Raw genomic sequence first — 20,741 nt, 5'->3', positions numbered from 1 at the left:
CGTAACTTGTAGCGGTAGGTCAAATGACCTGTTACAAAATGTTGAGGGAGACTGTTTGCATAATTGTTGAATTAAAAATGCCGCATGAATGTCAATGTCCCAACTAACACTATCAAATGAAGTAATTGTAGGCCTACGTTTCACGAGTTATTAAAAAAAAAAAAGGTTTAATAATATGAATCAGTGGTGCACACCTGAGATGCTTGGGTCGAAGTTCATGAACCACCACCTCCTCGGAACCAGTGTTTTTACCCATCCCAACTATCCTAATCATGTTGGTTGTACACAATAATGAAATTCAAGACAAGTTGATTCCTATATATGTTTTGCTGCACGTTCATCAAACCATCTAACACTGAAAAGGTATATATACTGACACACAATGAAAACACAAAACAGATATTTTTCAGTATTTTGTTGTGATTAATGAAAAATATATTTATTGGACTTAAAATAACAATTTATGAGAGGAAGCCATTGATTGGTACTTTTGTCTGGGTTTTAATCCTGGTTTTGTTCTCGCAGAAACACACAAAATGGTGTGAAATGCGTTCACTACATGCTCAATCATACTGCATGCAATGCACGTGAAATGCCAGTATGTGGACACATAAAAGTCACGTAACGGTGTCATATTCCTCGTCACATTAAGAATGCCACGACTCAGAGAAGAACAAAGGGAGCGAGCGTTGGGCATAGTTCAACGGGGGACTTCGCAAAGCCAAGTTGCTAGGACCTTCAGAGTCCATCCATCAACTATTGGACAACTTGTTGAACGTCATCAACAGACCGGGAGTGTCTGTGATTGACCTCGACCTGGTCAATGTCCCGTTACGACCCCACGCCAAGATTGGCAGATTTGACGACACCACCTCTGTGACCGGTTCAGGAATGCGATGATGACAGCAAGCAACACGATAGGACGTCATGGAAGGTCTATCCATCCGATGACGGTCATCCGGCTGGACTCGGATGCAGATGCCCGTACAACGGTAACATCGTGACACCGCGACATCGTGCTGCGAGACTACAGTTTTCTCTCCAGAATGGTAATCATCCACCATCTTCCTCTCATAAATTGTTATTTTAAGTCCAATAAATATATTTTTCATTAATCACAACAAAATATTGAAAAATATCTATTTTGCGTTTTCATTGTGTGTCAGTATATATAATTGTGTGCATCAAATTATTTGAATAGTACATATTGTAATTAAAAAATCAAATGGTATGCATCAGTGTATTGTCATAATTATATTTCTATAGTACTACTCCTGAAACTTTTTAATAAACTATAACTCCATTCCTGAAAGGGAAAAGACGTCAGACTAGACTAATGAACCAAACAACAAAATTAGAAGAAAACATTATTGGTTTATTGATTCATTTGTGCAACATGTATCTCTGCATTTACATGTATCAATTACTTCATACCGTATATAAATGCTTGGTTTTCACTCGCCTAAGCGTTTTGAGGTGTGCGATTTTTCACTCGCCTTTGTTTTTCAAAAGGCAAGGATTGCTGCTTTTGAAACATGTAGAGAGCTTCCTCTGAAGACTATATGGGTCAGAATTAATTATCAGTTTAATTTTTTACATCCAGTAGCCAGTGATGAACTAATCGGTGCTCTGGTGACATCATTAAACAAATGAACTTAGACAGCAATCTGTCCCTGGAGGCCAAATTTCAATATTCTCAGGCAATTGCTGTATAATTAATGTGACTGACCCTATCTCGAACCACGGAAATGGACACCAATTTTGGTCAAGCTACCAACTGGTAACAAATGTTTTGTCAAAAAAAGAAAAAGAAAAGAAAAAAGAAGAATGAAACATGAAACAACAGGTTCAAAATCCAAGAATACCATGGGAATTCCCATGACCCATTTAATTCAAATAATTGTTTTAAAAAGTTATTGTTCTTATGTCACCGGTACAGTATGACAGCACTTCCACACCCTATCTGTAAACTGTCAGCAAGACATAAAAATTGAAGCACAATAGTCTTAACAAAGTGGTGTTTCATTCTTCCCGATGTGAACGACAAATATATCTGAACAGTATATGCAAACTTTTTTTTTATAAATAATATAAATGTATATTTATTTTTAAATGTTAGATTGGATTCTCTCACATCCTTTTTCTTCAGTTATATCCTGTTCAGTGCCATCTTGATATATGTCATCCAACATTCAGATGGGATTCTGCAAAGCAAAAAAGAAAACAAATATTTTATATACCGTAGTCTGGATAGATCTGCTACATGTATGTAATTAGCAATTGTTTAATGTAAACATTTAGTTCTTTCTATTAGTTTTTAAAGACTAAGATAGAGAATCATAGCCTACCAAGTTTCAGGTGTGGGGAATCAAAACTTCAGGAAAAAACAAACTTTCAGTTAAATTTTCAATTTTACTTCTAAAAATAATAAGTTAAAAAACTATTCAATCAAATCTCTAGTATAAATGTTTTTTGTATTAAAACAGCTAGACTTTGAAATATTTAATTTTAATTAAGAAGAAAAAAAAAAAAAAATACATGTGTGTATATATACAAATGTATATAGGTTATTACCAGAGTGTTTTTCGGTATCGTCAATATCATATATTAGGAATAAAAATTGTATTATGCGAGCCTCATAGCCTCTGGTATGATATTGACGATACCGAAATACACGAGGGTAATAATCTCTTTATCATATAAGCTCAAGCTTAATATACAACAAGTTTTTGTAAACTGTACACACAACTTTAATTCCAGTCCGCCATTACTAGATATTCAAATGACGTAAGAATATGTGGCGCGGTGTATTTTTGAATGGAAATGACGTCAAACTCGAATGACGTCATATTGGATGTCCTTACATCAAAATAAAGTTATGCCTATTGTTTTTTGTTTTCTGAACGCTGGACAGCTTTCAGTGTCAAATTGCCATTGAAATGTTTTTATTTGATGACTATGAATGCATACGTCAATCATGTAGTGTCACCCAAGTACGTTTGCTTAAATGTCAATAAACTTAGTGCCGAGACCTTGACTAATTTACATCTAATTTGCAAAGTTATCAAATTCTTAAAGTATGTCATCTGAAAAATATCACATACTTTGATTGCACTGAAAATGTAAGATATTATATGATATATATATATATATATATATATATTTAATCTCTTAAGTTCTGGAAACTACTAGAAAGAATAATGTAAATGACTGTTTATAAATTTCTCTGATTCGACTGATTATGTTTTCATAATCCAAATGGTAAAGTTTCATGTATTTGCATGTGCATGTTGAGGATATTAAAGCTGGATGATCAACTTTAATAAAACATCAGTCAGACTGATTTGTTCAGTACATGAACCATATTAAAACATTTATGTATCTGGAGATAACTGGTGAATAAAATTAAATGCAGACATCCATTTTAATTGTGCATTTTGTAAAAAATATGATGACCCTAGTTTTTTCTTTTGGTGTTCTCTGTAGCATCCTTATTTTTCTGAACAAACAATAAGTATTCTGACTGTAGAACAGTTTAATGTAAATGATATTAACAGGCAATGATTGGGCTTATAAAAATGAATATGTGTATTAAGCAAACAAAAAAGCTGAAAAATATTTTTCATGTCATTACAATTGCCCCCATTTCCCATGGGCTTTTAATTAGCACTATGTGAAGTAAATTAATTACTCTTAGTCTGCAAGAAGTAGAGGTACACATCCTCATAAGACAGGTCCAAAGTGATCAGGCGACAATTACTCCCATTCTCCTATAGACATTTTATTGCCCCAATTAGTGGAGCTAGGTAATCCCTTTGTAAGGTGATATCTAAAGACTTGCGGTGTTTGTGAATTGTAGAAGATGATGAACATTACATAAATTATTTTAGTTCATTTAATCAAAATACATAGGCTATTAATCTCAGGATTTTGCACCTCTTATAATAATCCCTTGTTCTATCTGAATTCCAGATGTCATTGTTGTCTTTGTTTTTCTTGTGGGGTTTTTCCTTGATTTTTTTATTATTTTAAATTAATATTATTATTTTTTTTTTTTTTTAGTTAATTAACTTTTTTATATGTAAATACAAATTACCATTAATAGATAAAATAAATCCATACTGTAATAAACATTGAAATGGGGCTCACCTCCCCCCACTCCTCCCTTGCCCTGCAGCTACAATTTTACAGCTATTTATTGTGACAGGTGGTGAGTGGGGATGATCTATTTAAGTGAAGAGGTAGCATGGGATAATTATAATCATATAGCATCATGTGTATTAATATTAATAATTAGTTTTTATTATTATTGGAAATACTATCAAATTCTGTTACTTGTTTGGTTGTTTAGCCACTGTTCCCAATGAATTTGATAAATCCTGTGAGAAGTTATGAATTTAAAAAAAATAACCATGAAAATGTTTTGGACTTAGTTTTTTCCCATTTCATTTGGAACACATCATTTCCTTTGCAAAAGGACTATCTCCAAACTAATATTTCACTTATATTCATTTATACTTAACTCCAGTTCACTTATACTACTGATAAACCACTTGTAGGTGAAATATATGTGGAGTATTAGTGATGTATCAGTTAACCATTCTTTTCACTTATACACACTGATACTTCACTTATACCAATATATAGGTAACTTATAGGCCACTTATAAGTGGCATATAAGTAAAGTATATTCCACTTATAAGTTTGTATAAGTCATTTCGGTAAGGGTAGGTGGAAACGTTGACGGTGAGGCCTGGACTTGAATCAAAGCTTCGCGTTTTGAGCACAAACATGCCATGACGACATCTGCCTTCAGTAATCAGTATATTATCTCTTTATTACCTATATGTATATGATTAAAATATATTGGTACACATCAAAGTGTTAGTCTCACTAGAACGTCAAGTGGGATAAAACATGTTGACGTCGTACAGTGACGTGATATGACTGGCGCATAAAAAAACGTACCAGAGCGTTATAATCAAATGAGTTCAGTGATATAAATTATAATCAATTAATAGGTAATAAATAGGATTTTAACCTTGCTACCATTTTGTACCATGTTTATGTCATTTGGGGAAATAATTTCCATAGGGTCACTCGCTAGAGCTTGTGACAATTGAAAAATGTTGAATAAAAATCCAATAAAAATTCCATACCCACAAAAATATTATTAGAACAGCTAATAGCAGCATGCGAAAAGCAATCCATGTTTTAGACTTTTAGCAGGTGACTTATAAATTCACCTGCTATAATTACTTAAAGGGACATTCCTGAGTTTGCTGCAATTTTTAAGATGTTATTGACTAACAGAGACATTTTAACGATTGCAATTACATATAAAATATATTTTAAATAATATATTAGTGGCTGTATATGAAATGTGTTTCTGATCATTCTAATATTTGTACTAGGTTAAATTTCATTTTATTTCCTAAAATATATTGACATTCCTGAGTTTGCTGCAATTTTTAAGATGTTATTGACTAACAGAGACATTTTAACGATTGTAATTACATATAAAATATATTTTAAATAATATATTAGTGGCTGTATATGAAATGTGTTTCTGATCATTCTAATATTTGTACTAGGTTAAATTTCATTTTATTTCCTAAAATATATTTTTTCGTACGTACGAAGTTATTTGAAGACAAAATCCAGTTTGGGCTTCTTACAAATATTAAGACGACCAGAAACACATTAAATTTACAGACAATGATATTCTAAACGAGAAAATGTATTTAATATGTAAGTTTAATCGTAGAAATATTTTATTAGTCGGAAACATCTTACAATGTAGCAAACTACCCAGGGTATAGTGACCCTATGGAAATTAAAACTATTTCCAGCAGGCCATATGGTTTTTTTAGCTGGTTATATTTGTATTAATTATTGGCCTGCAACCTTTTTTTTTTATATAGCAGACCATATTTTACGTACGTACCGGTACTTGCATTTTCTAGCCAAGCTAGCAGAAAAAAATTAAACTTTTTTTTTTTTCCACAGCAGACCATATTTTACATACATAACTTCCATTTTCTATCCATGCTAGCAGAAACATTTAAACTTTTTTTTTTTTCTTCCCAGCGAATTGAGAAGGAGCACCTACAGCAGAAAGAAGTGCAACACCAGCTGGCGCAGGTTACCACGGAGATGGAGAGACTCAAGGTGCAAGTCCGAGAGGACACACGCTTGAAACGACTACAACAAGAGCTGGACAAACTGCATGATGAAAACTATAGGCTGAAGGTGGTGGTGAACAGCCAGACACGCTACGCTCTGAAGAAGAAGCAGTCGAAAAGTTGCTCCATAATGTAGACAGCTTGGTGCAGTCAACAGGGGAGCTAATGAGTCCAGTGTCTAATTTGTTTTACACAATTATGGCCCCTTTTGTGTCTTACAATCATGTAACAGTGCAGGGGTGGATTATGGGGGGTTTCCCAGTTGCACGGAAACCCCCTACTGGCTAAAAAAATCACCCCCACCATGTACATCTAAATTGATTTCCACCAAAAATTTTATTATTTCAAATTATAAACATTTACATATTGTTTCGGACCCCCCCCCCCTTTACCTAAAGCACAATCTGCTGTACGTTGGTATGTGTTTTTGGGGGAGGGGGGGGGGGGGGGGGGAGTCTACATTGGGCCGAATTTACGAAGCCTGTTTATCTTAAACATGGGTATTTAAGCATTGTAAATATGTGTAGCTACACACGTGTAAGTCAAAAACAGGCTTTGTAAATACGTGTAGCTACACATGTGTAAGTCAAAAACAGGATTACCAAAAAACACTTCAGGTGAATGGAAATGTATATTCTAAATAATAAATGGTAAGTGAAAAAATGGGTTTAATAGCGAAAAACAACGGTGTAATGGTTAACAACTAGGGCGTGTCCCGTTAAGTATTAGGCTCAGTTATGATAACCATATAATTAAATTCATCTTCTTACGTTAAGTGCTTGCCTCAGTTATGATTAGTCATATAATTAAATTCATCTCCTAAAGTTAAATACTTGCCTCAGTTACGATCAGTCATATAATTAAATTTGTCTTATAAGGTAAAGTGCTTGCCTCAGTTAATATTAGCCATAGAATTAAATTAATCTTCTAAAGTTAAGTGCTTGCCTCTGTTATGATTAGTCGTATAATTAAATTCATCTTCTAAAGTTAAATGCTTGCCTCAGTTATGATTAGTCATAGAATTAAATTCATCTTCTAAAGTTAAGTGCTTGCCTCAGTTAAGATTAGCCATAGAATTAAATCAATAATCTTTGTTGGACATTTTTGTTTTTTTCCTGATCCAAACCAGTGTCCCACAACTGGTACATCAAAGGCCGAGGTATCCTCTGTCCTGTCTATGGAAAAGTGCATATAAAAGATACCTTACTGCTTTAAAAGAGTAGTCCATGTGGCAACAGCCAGTTTCCTGTCATTCTCTAGACCAAAATGGCAGATGTTGAACTAGCCAAAATAGCTGTGGTTTAAACATGCTGGAGTGTTGTTAAACATTCCTTTCCTCTACCTATTAAGTGTCAAAACAACCATTTGTTAAGACGCCAAAACAGCTGTTGGGCAATTCCACGCTAAAGTGGACATGGAGTGAAAAAATCAAATCATGTTATTCCTTATATATTAAGATTGTTTTTAATGTAAAAATGTCTGGAGAATCCAAATCTGATAAGTAAAATATTGTAAAATAAATGAATGTGTTTGACTTTAGCTATTTTATGAGGATACCGTCAAACTAAAAATATGACACTTCCATAATACACACTATGAATTTATGTACAGCAGCCATGTAATTGAAGGTAATATTCTTTTTATTAGTGTTTTTGTTTTACCACTAACAAAGTACTACACTTCATAATCCACTTTAATGAAAAATATTATTTTTTGACATTTAGGAGAAATTAGAAAACATAGAATCAGTTTGTAATTCCGTTACCGAAAACAAACAAAAAGTTAGATTGTATTATTCATTTATATGTAATCAAGGAATCGACTCATATTCTCTGAGTATATGTTAATTAACATAATCAGACACATTTACTTTCAAATTCATACATTATTAGTAAAATTATATAGCTCTAAACATGTAATTCCGTTACCATAGGTTTGTAATTCCGTTACCGTCTTTGGTATATATTGTTAAGAAACACTTTAATATAACCTACACAGTACTAAAATGCTACACTCTTATCCATATATACCAGTACATCAAGTGATGTAACAATAGGAAGATGTACAAAATCTTTTTTAAAAATCCATATGGTAATAGTACTAGTAGTGGCTCCAAATGCATTTGCGGAACACCCATAGCAAATATAAATGTCATTCATTAACAATATAGAAATTAAGGAAATCTGATACACTTTAACCAAACAGTACTACTTAAAAGCTTCATTATGATGACTAAACTTCTGCAAATCCATGACAAAATTCAAGTTATAATCGAAACCTACTAGAATTATATCGGGGCTCGAAATATGAAGTAAAATATGGCCTGCCATTATTATTTTTTTAAATAGCAGGCCAAAAGAAATATGGCCTGCTGTGAAACAAAAATGGCCTGCTGGAAATAAGACAACACAACATGAATGTAGGGTTTGGGACAATGTGTGGAAAATTAAGACCTTTTAAACTACTTAGAGCATTATAAAATTAAAATGTAACAGAATTATGAGCTCGACCTCAGCTAAATATAGAAGATGAGATGATCATATGTACATCTGTTTTTTGAAAAATGACGCAATTTTTAGTTAATTTTAGCAGGTGAATGTTTATTTCACTTGCAAGATTTAAAAATAGACTTCTTTTCACTTTTTACAGGCCACTATTTCAAGCTCTATACATATCTTTAAACATATATAGGGTCCAGAAAGTGGAAATGTAACATAACATATTTACTTGAAGCAAACTTTAATTTTACTTTATCCAAAGGCAATTATTGACTGTATTTAATAATTTATATTTAAATGACAGGATATCCAGAAAATAGATAGTATCATTCTAATTACCAACATTATGCTTTTAAATGTATAAAATGGACAAAAAGAAAGCAACCGTTTTATAGTATTAATGCTGTTTCACAAGAAAATCTAATCTGAGTAAAATTCTTAAAATGGAAAGATGGCATGTTTGGTTGGCCAAAAAAGAAAATACTGGTGTTTTGAATGTTGTCATGTATGTTACCATAACCTCAGATAGATGAGGAATTTTATTATTAGGCATAATATCTTTCACTTACCATAATACAATCTAGATGTTTGACGGTCAGTTTATATAATTTTAATTGGCCTGTGTTCCTCTGACCTGGTGTCATTCTCTTTGTTATTAACAATGTCAATGTTCAAGAATTTGTTTCAATTGTTGTCAAACATTTTAAACATTTACTATGTAATACTAGTATGTACACAGTTTAGTGCTAGTTTAAATCTCCACTCATATACATGTACGTGTACATGTTACTGATATTGAAACTAGTTATCATTTGAAATATTAATATGAATGCTTAAAACAAGTATACTGAATTATTATTTAACTCATAAAATTATGCAACATATTTACAAATCAAATTTAAAGTAAATAAATATTGTTTTTCAAAAGTAAATTCAGAGCGGTAATTCCGTTACCGAACTGTGTAATTCCGTTACCGGCATTCAATGTTGTACAACAAAATTACGAAAAGATAATATGTAATATAATTTCTGTTTTGTTAATCACAAGTCATTAGGTCATCATTCCATCATGAAGATAAATAATTATTTCATCATACTTCACAGAGTTTGTTGATGTTTTGCGGTGCCCGTAAAAATGGTGTCCGTTTTTACGTAATTCCGTTACCAAACTTTAATTAAGTACTCATGCACTACACCTTGCAGTAGAGAGTCTCAGTTCTGTCCATAAACGAGCACTAATGCAGTACTAGTGTATTACATAGTTACACCATTATGCTAATTTTTCTTATGTGGACTAGCTGAGTTTAATGCCTGAAATATCTCTCCAACTCGTAATTCCGTTACCGTGGAATTGCCCTGTTGTTAAAAGGTGCTGAGGTGTTGTTAAACAAACATTCCTTTCCTCTGCCTATCAAGTGTCAAAATAACCATTTGTTAAGACGCCAAAACAGCTGTTGTTAAAAGGTGCTGAGGTGTTTTTAAACAAACATTCCTTTCCTCTGCCTATCAAGTGTCAAAATAATCATTTGTTAAGACGCCAAAACAGCTGTTGTTAAAAGGTGCTGAGGTGTTGTTAAACATTCCTTTCCTCTACCTATCAAGTGTCAAAATAATCATTTGTTAAGACGCCAAATAGCTGTGGTTAAAAGGTGCTGAGGTGTTGTTAAACAAACATTCCTTTCCTCTACCTATCAAGTGTCAAAACAACCATTTGTTAAGACGCCAAATAGCTGTGGTTAAAAGGTGCTGAGGTGTTGTTAAACAAACATTCCTTTCCTCTACCTATCAAGTGTCAAAACAACCATTTGTTAAGACACCAAATAGCTGTGGTTAAAAGGTGCTGAGGTGTTGTTAAACAAACATTCCTTTCCTCTACCTATCAAGTGTCAAAACAACCATTTGTTAAGACGCCAAATAGCTGTGGTTAAAAGGTGCTGAGATGTTGTTAAACAAACATTCCTTTCCTCTACCTATCAAGTGTTAAAACAAGCATTTGTTAAGACACCAAATAGCTGTGGTTAAAAGGTGCTGAGATGTTGTTAAACAAACATTCCTTTCCTCTACCTATCAAGTGTCAAAACAGCCAGGATTAATTTGTGATTGCATGGGCTCCTCAGCTGGCATGACAAAAGGTTATGGTACGTGTGTCATGCCTGTGTGACAGTCCATAAGAGCTGGTAAGTGCTGTTTGGAGATCGAGATGTGTGTTTGATTTGGGGGCGTGTTTTGTTTAACGATACCACTAGAGCACATTGATTCATTAGTCACTGGCTATATGGTGTCAAACATTTGGTATATTCTAACACATAGTCTTCAGAGGAAACCCGCTACCTTTTAACATTAGCAGCAAGGAATCTTTTATATGATTTTTCACGGACAAGACAGCACATACTATGTCCTTTGATATGCCAGTTGTGGAGCACTGATTGGGATGGGCTCCACTGAAGAGGTTCGAACCTATGACCAAAGCACCTCGTTATTTTTATCTATAGAGTAGGGAAAACACCCATACATTTTCGTCCTACATGTGGTGGCATTGGACCCCCCCCCCCCCCCCCCCCCCGACCTATGTTGGTGAGCCCATTGGGCTATTTCTTTTTCTCAGCCAGTGCTCTACAGCTGGTGTAGCAAAGACTGTGGTTTTCAATTTGAGCAAATCTGTGTCTTTCTGATCGTCCTGGTGTTTGTAATAGCGCGAAATACAATTTATACGAAATTGAAAAAGGTACGTGCCTAGGAAACGGTGGTCAGAGATTTTAGATACACTGGATTCCTTTAATATTACCGGTATCAGTGGATTCTTTTAGTATCCCCTTCATATCATGTAACAAATCTTGGGTTTTAGTGATTACAAGAAAACTAATTTAAAAAAAAGAAAACAAAAGAATCTGTGATCATGATTTTCTAAGAATAAACTGTTTACAACCTGCTAATTGTTTTGGGACATATTCCTTTTTTAATTATATGGGTGAGCATTTAGTCTTACATTTGTTATGTATGTGTTGTTATTTAAAAACATTTTTACAAGGATTTTGTTTGAATCTATAGATATATATTTTTCTTTTTCTGTTATAGATTTTTAAAAAAATAAAATAAAATATGTCGACAGTGGTGTTGTTTTATGTTTGTCTTTTCAGACTGGGTTCTCCTTGTGTGGACAATAGAATGTGTGAGTATGGGTCAGGGTAGTTCTTGACGTGTCAATATATCCACTGAAGGTCCAAGCACACCCACTCAGGGCCCATCCTCTAACATAGCCAGTGGGTGGGTGCGAGGCGGGTTTGAGGATGTACATTAGCAGCTGTTGTGTATTTGCTTTAGTGGCAGATTCAGGAGGAGTTGTGTCCCCCTCCCCCAATTTGTATGTAACATTCCGTAAATATAGTATGCAGATGCACAGACAGTACTACAACAAAAGGAAGGAAGTGTTTTATTTAACAACGGTTATATGGCGTCAGACATATGGTTTAGGACTACACAGATATTGGGGGAGGAAACCCGCTGTCGCAACTTCATGTGCTACTCTTTTTCGACTAGCAACAAGGGATCTTTTATATGCACCATACCATAGACAGGATAGCACATGCCACGGCAATTGATGTACCAGTCGTGGTGCACTGGCTGGAGCGAGAAATAGCCCAATGGGCCCACCTACGGAAATCAATCCCAAACCGACCGCGCATCAAGTGAGCGCTCTACCACTGGGCTACGTCCCGCCCCTACAACACAAGATACAATCTACAAACACCACTGGCGCTCTTTAATAATTACATAACACAAACTATGGGATTTGATACGCTCACCCCTCGCCTAAGTAACGTGTAACGTTAAGACCACTCCCCCTTCTAACATTAGGTAATGCTTATCAATACTCCCCGTCCCGGGTTCGCAGCCCGGTTCCAACTCAGAGCGAGTTCTTAAAGTCTCCGTGGGTAGGTGTAAGGAAACTACACCCTCTTCTCGCTCACTAACCACTAACCGATTAACAACTAACCCACTGTCCTGGGCAGACAGAACCTAGATAGGCCGAGGTGTGTGCCCAGGGCAGCGTGCTTGAACCTTAATTGGATATAGGCCTAAGTACGAAAATAAGTGGAAATGAAATACCCTTGAGATCATTACGTAATTGTTAAAATGACCCCCTTGCTTTCCAAATTTAAAGGATCCGCATGGGCATATCCTGCGTTTAAAGTGCGGATTCAGGATTATAATTATTGTTGTTGGATTTTGGGTTGCGCACGCGCATGTGGACAGTGCATATAAAAGCCCTAAGATCGCCGTAACTGCACAGCTAACATATGCACTTGAGGTGATCTTAGCGCTAAGATCGCTTTGTGGAACGGGGCCCAGGTCAGAAATCGTGCTTCAACATTAAATTGATATAGGCCTCAGCACGTTAATTCCCGACATCTGACCTGACAGTCATTTGTGGACATATACTCTTCAAAAAAAGAAACGCAAAAGGGTACAAATGGGTTATAACTCCGATTTTATGTTTCCTACCGGTTCATGCTTTGTGAATATAAGGTCATTGCATGTCCCAAACACATTTCCACGGTTACATTCGATAAAACGCAGCTACTGTACAATAAAGTTCCAAAATGTGAATATTCGCAAAAACGCAGCCACGTGCAAACCATGTCACCACTGCACGTGCGTTGTCTGCACGTGCAACATGAACACCGACAGTATAAAAGTGCAGGGTGTTCGCTTGCCTGGCCTCTGTATCTGGCCGACAGTTGACAATCCAGGACATGCCACGTCTCAGTGAACCGCAGAGAAACAACGCCATCGGCCGACTAGACGCAGGCGAATCCAGAACGGCCGTTGCCAGGGCATTCCATGTGTCCCCAAGCATCATCTCCAGACTGTGGGACCGTTACCAGCAACATGGATCAACACGTGACCTCCCTAGATCCGGTCGACCACGGGTCGCTACCCCCGGGCAGGACCGCTACATCCGGGTACGCCACCTTCGGGAACGATTGACTACTGCCACCTCCACAGCCGCAGCAATACCAGGTTTGCGCAGGATATCCGACCAGACCGTACGGAACCGCCTACGTGAGGTAGGAATTCGTGCCAGCCGTCCAGTTCGAGGTGTCATCTTAACACCACAACACCGTCGACTCCGACTGCAGTGGTGCCAGATTCATCGACAATGGCCTCAACTGCGATGGAGACAGGTGTGGTTCAGTGACGAGTCCCGATTTCTGCTCCGACGTCATGATGGAAGATGTCGCGTGTATAGGCGTCGTGGTGAACGTTATGCGGCAAACTGCGTGCAGGAAGTGGACAGATTCGGCGGGGGTAGTGTCATGGTGTGGGCAGCCATCTCACACACTGGCAGAACTGACCTGGTCCACGTGCAGGGCAACCTGAATGCACAGGGCTACATTGACCAGATCCTCCGGCCACACATCGTTCCAGTTATGGCCAACGCCAACGCAGTGTTCCAACATGACAACGCCAGGCCTCACACAGCACGTCTCACAACGGCTTTCCTACAGAACAACAACATTAATGTCCTTCCTTGGCCATCGATATCACCGGATTTGAACCCAATTGAGCATCTATGGGACGAGTTGGACCGACGCCTCCGACATCGACAACCACAGCCCCAGACCCTGCCCGAGCTGGCAGCAGCCTTGCAGGCCGAGTGGGCCACCATCCCCCGGGACGTCATCCGTACTCTGGTTGCTTCAATGGGCAGGCGGTGCCAGGCAGTTGTCAACACACGCGGAGGCCACACCCGGTATTGACTCCAGATGACCTTGACCTTGGTGGTGTGTCCTATCACTTACTCACAATGGACTAGAGTTAATTGTGAACAATCCTGCAACATTTGGTAATTATTCAATAATTAAATCAATTCTCCAAATGTTACGACAATGTGGTTTTGCGTTTCTTCTTTTGAAGAGTATATATACGATGGGGGAAAAGCGGCTTTTCTCTGAGACTACACGTCCGAATTGTCAAATATTTGACACCCAATAGCCGACGACTGATAATTTAACGTGGTCTAGAGGTGACCACAAACTTTTAACGTTTTCCACGAAAAACAAGAATAGTAAATTAATATATTCTAAATAAGTAGGGGGGCATACTTTTAGTACGTACGCATTTTGGGGGGGTGGGGGGGGGGGGGTGAAAATTTAAGAGCCATTTTGCGTACGCTTGCGTACGGCGGGGCGGGGGGAGGGGGTGTTATTTGGGTAAAATTAAAAAATATATATATAGTTAATTTGATTATTTACTGACGTTCTAGATCGTCGGCGCCTGTTTTGTTCGCCATACTAACCCTTTGCGTCATTCCACTGCATGACCTTTGTGTCATTTGACGCACGCATGCATGGCCAAGAAAATGGCCTCCGGTGGTGATAATTATGACAAATATTCCCAACTTTTGAAATGTATTAAATGTGTAAACCCAACCAAGAAGGCGGGCGAGGTTCAGGAACTTGCCGCGGCCGAATGGAAGTTGCTGAAGTATACCATGATGACATCGACGGTGGCATTGTCTACATTTACTGGTACTGACTGACGATCTTTTGCGTATGTACGCAAGGGGGGGGGGGGGGGGGGGGGGGGCACTGGCGTACGCATGCGTACGGGGGGGGGGGGGGAGGGGGTGCAAAAAATCGGAAAATTGTGCGTACGTACTAAATGGATGACCCCTAGCCTTATGTGAGGCTCTACCTACCTCGTGTAAATTATTATCATTAAAAAAATTTAGTTTAATTTGATGTATTTAGCAACACCACTAGAACACATCATTAATCATCAGGTAATTGGATGTCAAACATATTATAATTCTGACATAATAGTCTCTGGAGAAAACCCGCATCATTTATCCGATTCACACAGTGTGCGGATGATTTTTTTGTTTGTTCATATCCCGAAGAACGTAAAAGAAATAACAGATAATCCTTAAATTATTAATCATCAGGTTATATATATCGGTCGTAAGGCATTGGTTGTCACGGGGAAAAAAATTCTACCGGAGAATGTTTCCTCCTAGGAGACGAGTACTCTACCCACTGTGCTATATCCCAATCTTCGATCAAAAAAAGGGGGGGGGGGGGGGAGGATTTAGCTCAGTCGGCTGAGTGCTCGCCTGAGGTACTGGCGTCGCAGGATCGAACCACTTCAGTGCATCCATTCAACTGATTTGGGGATTCTCGTTCCAACTACGCACCACAACTAGTCAAAGCCCGTGGTATGTGCTTTCGGCAAGTTTATAGGGGATTCGGGTCGTGCTCTCATTGAACATTTACTGAAAAAACTAAACAAATTTGCTTGAGCAGGGAAGGGTTCCGACCCTCAAACACGCCCCCCTCCTCCCCCCCCCCCACACTTGCTTGGAGGGACAGACAGAGAGAGAGAGAGAGAGAGAGAGAGAGAGAGAGAGAGAGGCAGACAGCAGTGTTTCTGCCAGAAAGAAATTTTTGGGTATGGCGCTATGAAACTGAATACTGCCACAGTCAACAGGGGGTATGGGGGCCTTCTGCAAAACAATTTGGGTATGGCGCCATGCTCGTTTTACCCTCTGGCAGAAACCTTGGACAGAGAAAGTTAATAGTTTTTTCTTGGCATGCACACAGGCTAAATGATATCCATGTTGGCGTGGAGTTTTCACCATTGAGAAAATTGAGAATAGTGCAGTTTTTCTGTGTTGTGGTACGCTGCAAGTTATATATTAAAGATTTACGACACGATCTTCTGAGATGCGATGCGATAGTGATCGCATATGACAACACTGCGATCACCTTAGCTACAATAATAGGACGGGACAAAACATTCAAATTTTCAAATATAAGCAAGAAAACCAGGGACGTATGAATGTAACACTTTATGATAACGTCTTCTACTAGTCACTGTTGCATGTTTTGTCATCGGGAGTCACTTGCCAGATCTTTATTGGGGACGGGGACCGCACCGTTTATCAGGCATGTGGCGACAGGAAAATATTATATATAAGGGGTGGGAGAAACCCCCCCCCCCCCCCCTCTCACGGATACGTTAGTGTTTACTATTTCAGTTGTAGGTGGAAGAAGTTTGTTTTGGGGGGTAGCGTGATCTGGACATACGGTGTGTGTGTGTGTGTGTGTGTGTGTGTGTGTGTGTCGAATATGAACCAAGTGGACCGTTTTTCCTTTTTGTTTTGCATCACCAGAAACTCCATATGTATAAATCTGTATGTTTTAGTTCTCAAAGCGGACCATTTGCTTGGGGGGGGGGGGGGGGGGGGGTTTGTCCGACCCCCCCCCCGCTGAAGTAAATGTCAAACATATGGTTATTTTGACAAAGTCATAGAGAAGAAACCCGCTACATTTTCACATTAGTAGCAAGGGATCTTTTATATGCACCATCCCAGACAGGATAGCACATACCAAGGCGTTTGATATACAAGTCGTGGTGCACTGGCTGGGACAGTTGTAGATGAAATGCCACTCCAACGACTGGTTATATATCTTAGGGGCGTTGGCTGGGAGGTGGGGTGGACGAACCCTGTTCCCCTGAGGCTAAATCAATTTTTAGTCCAATATTATTCTTGTATGTATCCTAGAAACATTAAGACAAAGTGTCTACTAGGTTCATATTCGACCTTGCATCCCCACCCCCTTCCAGGTTCAGACCAGTCTACGTCCTTCTATCTGAAATAAGACTGTAATCGGACCAAGATATGGAGGGGCTGCGGAATGGGGGGGGGGGGGGGGGGGGACCACCCCTTCACTTTTTATTTTTTCTATTGTGTTGAGAAGGCTGGAAATATCGTATTTATAATATCTTAAGTCAACATTTTCATGATCTCTCTTTAACAGGTTTTGGCCCTCAAAATTTCAACATGGGCCAACACACCTCTTCGCTTTCAAACACTCTCCGCTGACGTCTACAGTTTTCGGCACCTGTGTAGTGAGATATGACACAGGAACCTTTTTAGTGTTATTAATAAGCGAAAAGGTAAAAGTTTCCCAGGAATGCCCCCCCCCCCCCCCCCCCCCCCCCCCCCCGGCTACGCCACTGATAGGCTATTCGGAATATTGGTGGGTTTTTCTTTTAAAAATATGTTTCTATTATTATTATTATTATTAAAAAAAGAGAATAATTATTATTGATTTCTTTTACAAAATGCCATATCATTTATATTTGTATAGTTATGTTATATTGTGTTTTACAGTAATTCGGTTTGACGTACGCGAAAACTGCCATTAGGATGTTCAAAGCTGCTAATTTTCTAATAAAATGAACAAAGGAAGTCCGAAGATTATTCAAGTTATAAATGAACTCAATTTTAAATTAGATCACCAAAATAGTCAGACGATAGGGATCGCATATGCCAATACTGCGATCACCTTTGCTACTAATATGACAGGACAAAAACAGTCTCATCATTTTCAAATGTAAATAAGAAAACCAGGGACGTGTAGATGTAACTTGGATGTTGTTTGTTTGTTATCGGGAGTCGTTTGCCACATCTTTATTGGAGACGGGGGGGGGGGGGGGGGGGGGGGGGGGGGGGAGAGAAAGACACCCCTCTGGATACGTTAGTGTTTCCTATTTCAGTTGTAGGTGGAAGAAGTTTGCTTTCTTTAACGACACCACTAGAGCACATTTATTTATTAATCATCGGTTACTGGATGTCAAACGGTTATTTTGACAGTCATAGAGGAAACCCGCTACATTTTCTTTCCATTAGTAGCAAGGGATCTTTTATATGCACCATCCCACAGACAGGATAGCACATACCAAGGTATTTGATATACCAGTAGTGGTGCACTGGCTGGAACAGTTGTAGGTGGAATGCCACTCCCATTACTGGTTATATCTTAGGGGCGTTGGCTGGGGTGGACGAACACCGTTCCCCTGAGGCTAAATCAATTTTTAGTGCAATATTATTCTTGTATGTATCCTAGAAACATTAAGACAGCAGGGATAGAAGCTAACGCTCGCCCCCTCGCCCCAGGAGAGTAGAAATCCCTGGGGGCGAGTACAATTTAATTTTAAATGGCGCTAGTCCCCCGGGCGAGTAATACTGTACAGTTGTGACCCAGATTCACGATGCGGAAAGTCAAACTATTTTGTCATGATCTCTCTTTAACAGGTTTGGGGCCCTCAAAATTTCCACATGGGCCAATACACCTCTTTGCTTTCAAACACTCTCCGCTGACGTCTACTGAAAGAAACGCGATGACATTGTATTGTACGTCATTACATGTTGGGATTGAGAGGCGGGGCAATCGTTATTGAGACGCAAGTCTTCTATGACGTCACGCATTTGTGTTTGATACGCTCTGTGCTACTGCCTGTACTGGGACAACGCGGTAACAAAAATATTAATTAACAGTGGGGTAGCCAGGATTTCAGATTGGGGTGAAGGGGAAACCCACTATTGGGAGGGGTGGGGGAAACCCACTATTGGGAGGGGGTGGGGGAAACCCACTATTGGGAGGGGGTGGGGGAAACCCACAATATTTAAGTACTTTGTATGATTTTATAAAATTTAATATAGTAAAAAAACGAAAACAAGAAGAAATGTCTGATTGGGGTGAGACATGCCCCCCCCCCCCCCCCTTCCACCTCGCTACGCCACTGATTCAAAAATAACTGAAGCAGCTAGATTAAGTATAAGTATTACTCCTAATAATAATATACCAGACGATAACCGTTAAGCAATCCACCCTTCATATGTTCCATGAAAAGTATTAATTTATTGCCCATTCCTAGTCATACCTCTCCCCGCCTCATCACGTTATATTTGCCTATCGTCATAAAGCACACTTATAATGTAAAATCCTGGCTAAGCCAATGTTAATTTGCGATAAAATGTCAAAAATGTAAACGGTATTTTGTTTTCAGTTTTGCACATAAAATTAGCGGATAGGCCTACATGATTTGTTTTATTTATTTAAAAAAAATATATAAAAAATTGGGGGTGGGGTGGGGGGTGGGGGTGGAGGAAGGGTGCAGATAAAATACGGCATTTACAGCATTCCAAAGAATTATTATTATTATTGATATTATTGTTACTATTATTAAATATTCGGAATATTGTAAAATATTGGGTTTATCTTTTTATTTTATTTATTTATAATAATAATAATTTATAAAAAAACTTATGCCACTACAAATATACAATACAAACTAATAATACTAATACTAATAATGACCACGAGCCCAATTGTTTCAAAGCTTTTTGCGTATAGCGTGCACACTTAGAAATTACTGATAAAGAACTGTGACATTCTTTAGAAATTCCTTGTCTACCATCAAACACTTTTAAGTAGGCCTACCGTACTGAAGTAGTTTGGCACCGACACTTTGTTCAAGGAGTCTTTTACTTGTAAATATTCCTTTTCCAACTCGGACGCAAAGTTATCTGTATTGGGTGTGGGGCCGAGAGGGGCTGAAACTTGAGTAGGCGTCTGCTTTTGTGTATCGAAAACTCCACGTTTGGAGAGACAGCTTCCTGCGTCGAAGATTATAACCGGTCGCCATTTTGAAACAGAGTTTCTTGACCGCGCTGATTTGAATAAAAACATTGATGCCATTCGGCCTGGCGTAATTCAGTTGTACATAGCGAGACATTGAGAAAACGAATTCACGGTTTGCGACAAATTAGCTACCTGTTCCGATAAACATTTTACTGCTTCAACACTTTCTGTCTCCATAATCAAACTTTCTTGCAGGGGGGTACTCCATGCGGTTTTTGTCTCACCAACATAAAGACGAAGGTGAAGGTTGACATCGGTGTTAACGAAATTTCACCTCCGGTGTAAAGGGAATATGTTCCTCGTATTATTATTATTATTCATTAATTTTATTATCTTTAAAAACATTTATTGTATACATTTAAAATTTAGGTATTTACTTATTATTATTATTATTGTATAGGCTATTCGGAACATTGGTGGGTTTTTCTTTTAAAAATATTTTTCTATTATTATTATTACTATTATTATTTTTTAAAAAGAAGAGAATATTATTATTGATTTTTTACTTTTTTACAAAATGCCATATCATTTATATTTGTATAGTTATGTTATATTCTGTTTTA

The 20,741-nt window shown here is 38.0% G+C and overlaps 2 protein-coding genes and 1 long non-coding RNA gene across 3 annotated transcripts in view; 2 read left to right on the top strand and 1 right to left on the bottom strand.

Moving 5' to 3' along the window:
- Positions 1-6,640, top strand: part of LOC121376814 (schlafen-like protein 1) — a 31,891-nt gene extending 25,251 nt beyond the window's left edge. Inside the window, exon 6 of the mRNA XM_041504587.1 lies at positions 6,091-6,640. Within this exon, the coding sequence (XP_041360521.1) occupies positions 6,091-6,321 (231 nt within the window). The 3' untranslated portion in view covers positions 6,322-6,640. The remainder of the gene's footprint in view (positions 1-6,090) is intronic.
- LOC121376815 lies at positions 1,848-20,712 on the bottom strand. Its single transcript, XR_005958532.1, has 2 exons — positions 19,978-20,712; positions 1,848-2,204 (listed from the first exon to the last, which is right to left on the bottom strand). It is a non-coding gene; the product is annotated as an uncharacterized LOC121376815 (long non-coding RNA).
- The window catches only part of LOC121376813 (myb-like protein V), a 14,891-nt gene continuing 13,107 nt past the window's right edge, over positions 18,958-20,741 (top strand). Inside the window, exon 1 of the mRNA XM_041504586.1 lies at positions 18,958-19,008. The gene's annotated coding sequence lies outside the window, so the exon portion shown is untranslated. The remainder of the gene's footprint in view (positions 19,009-20,741) is intronic.

Source organism: Gigantopelta aegis, chromosome 7 (assembly GCF_016097555.1).
Source record: "Gigantopelta aegis isolate Gae_Host chromosome 7, Gae_host_genome, whole genome shotgun sequence".
Taxonomy (NCBI): domain Eukaryota; kingdom Metazoa; phylum Mollusca; class Gastropoda; order Neomphalida; family Peltospiridae; genus Gigantopelta; species Gigantopelta aegis.
The sequence above is the reverse complement of the archived record's forward strand: the minus strand, read 5'-3'. Positions and strand labels throughout refer to the sequence as shown.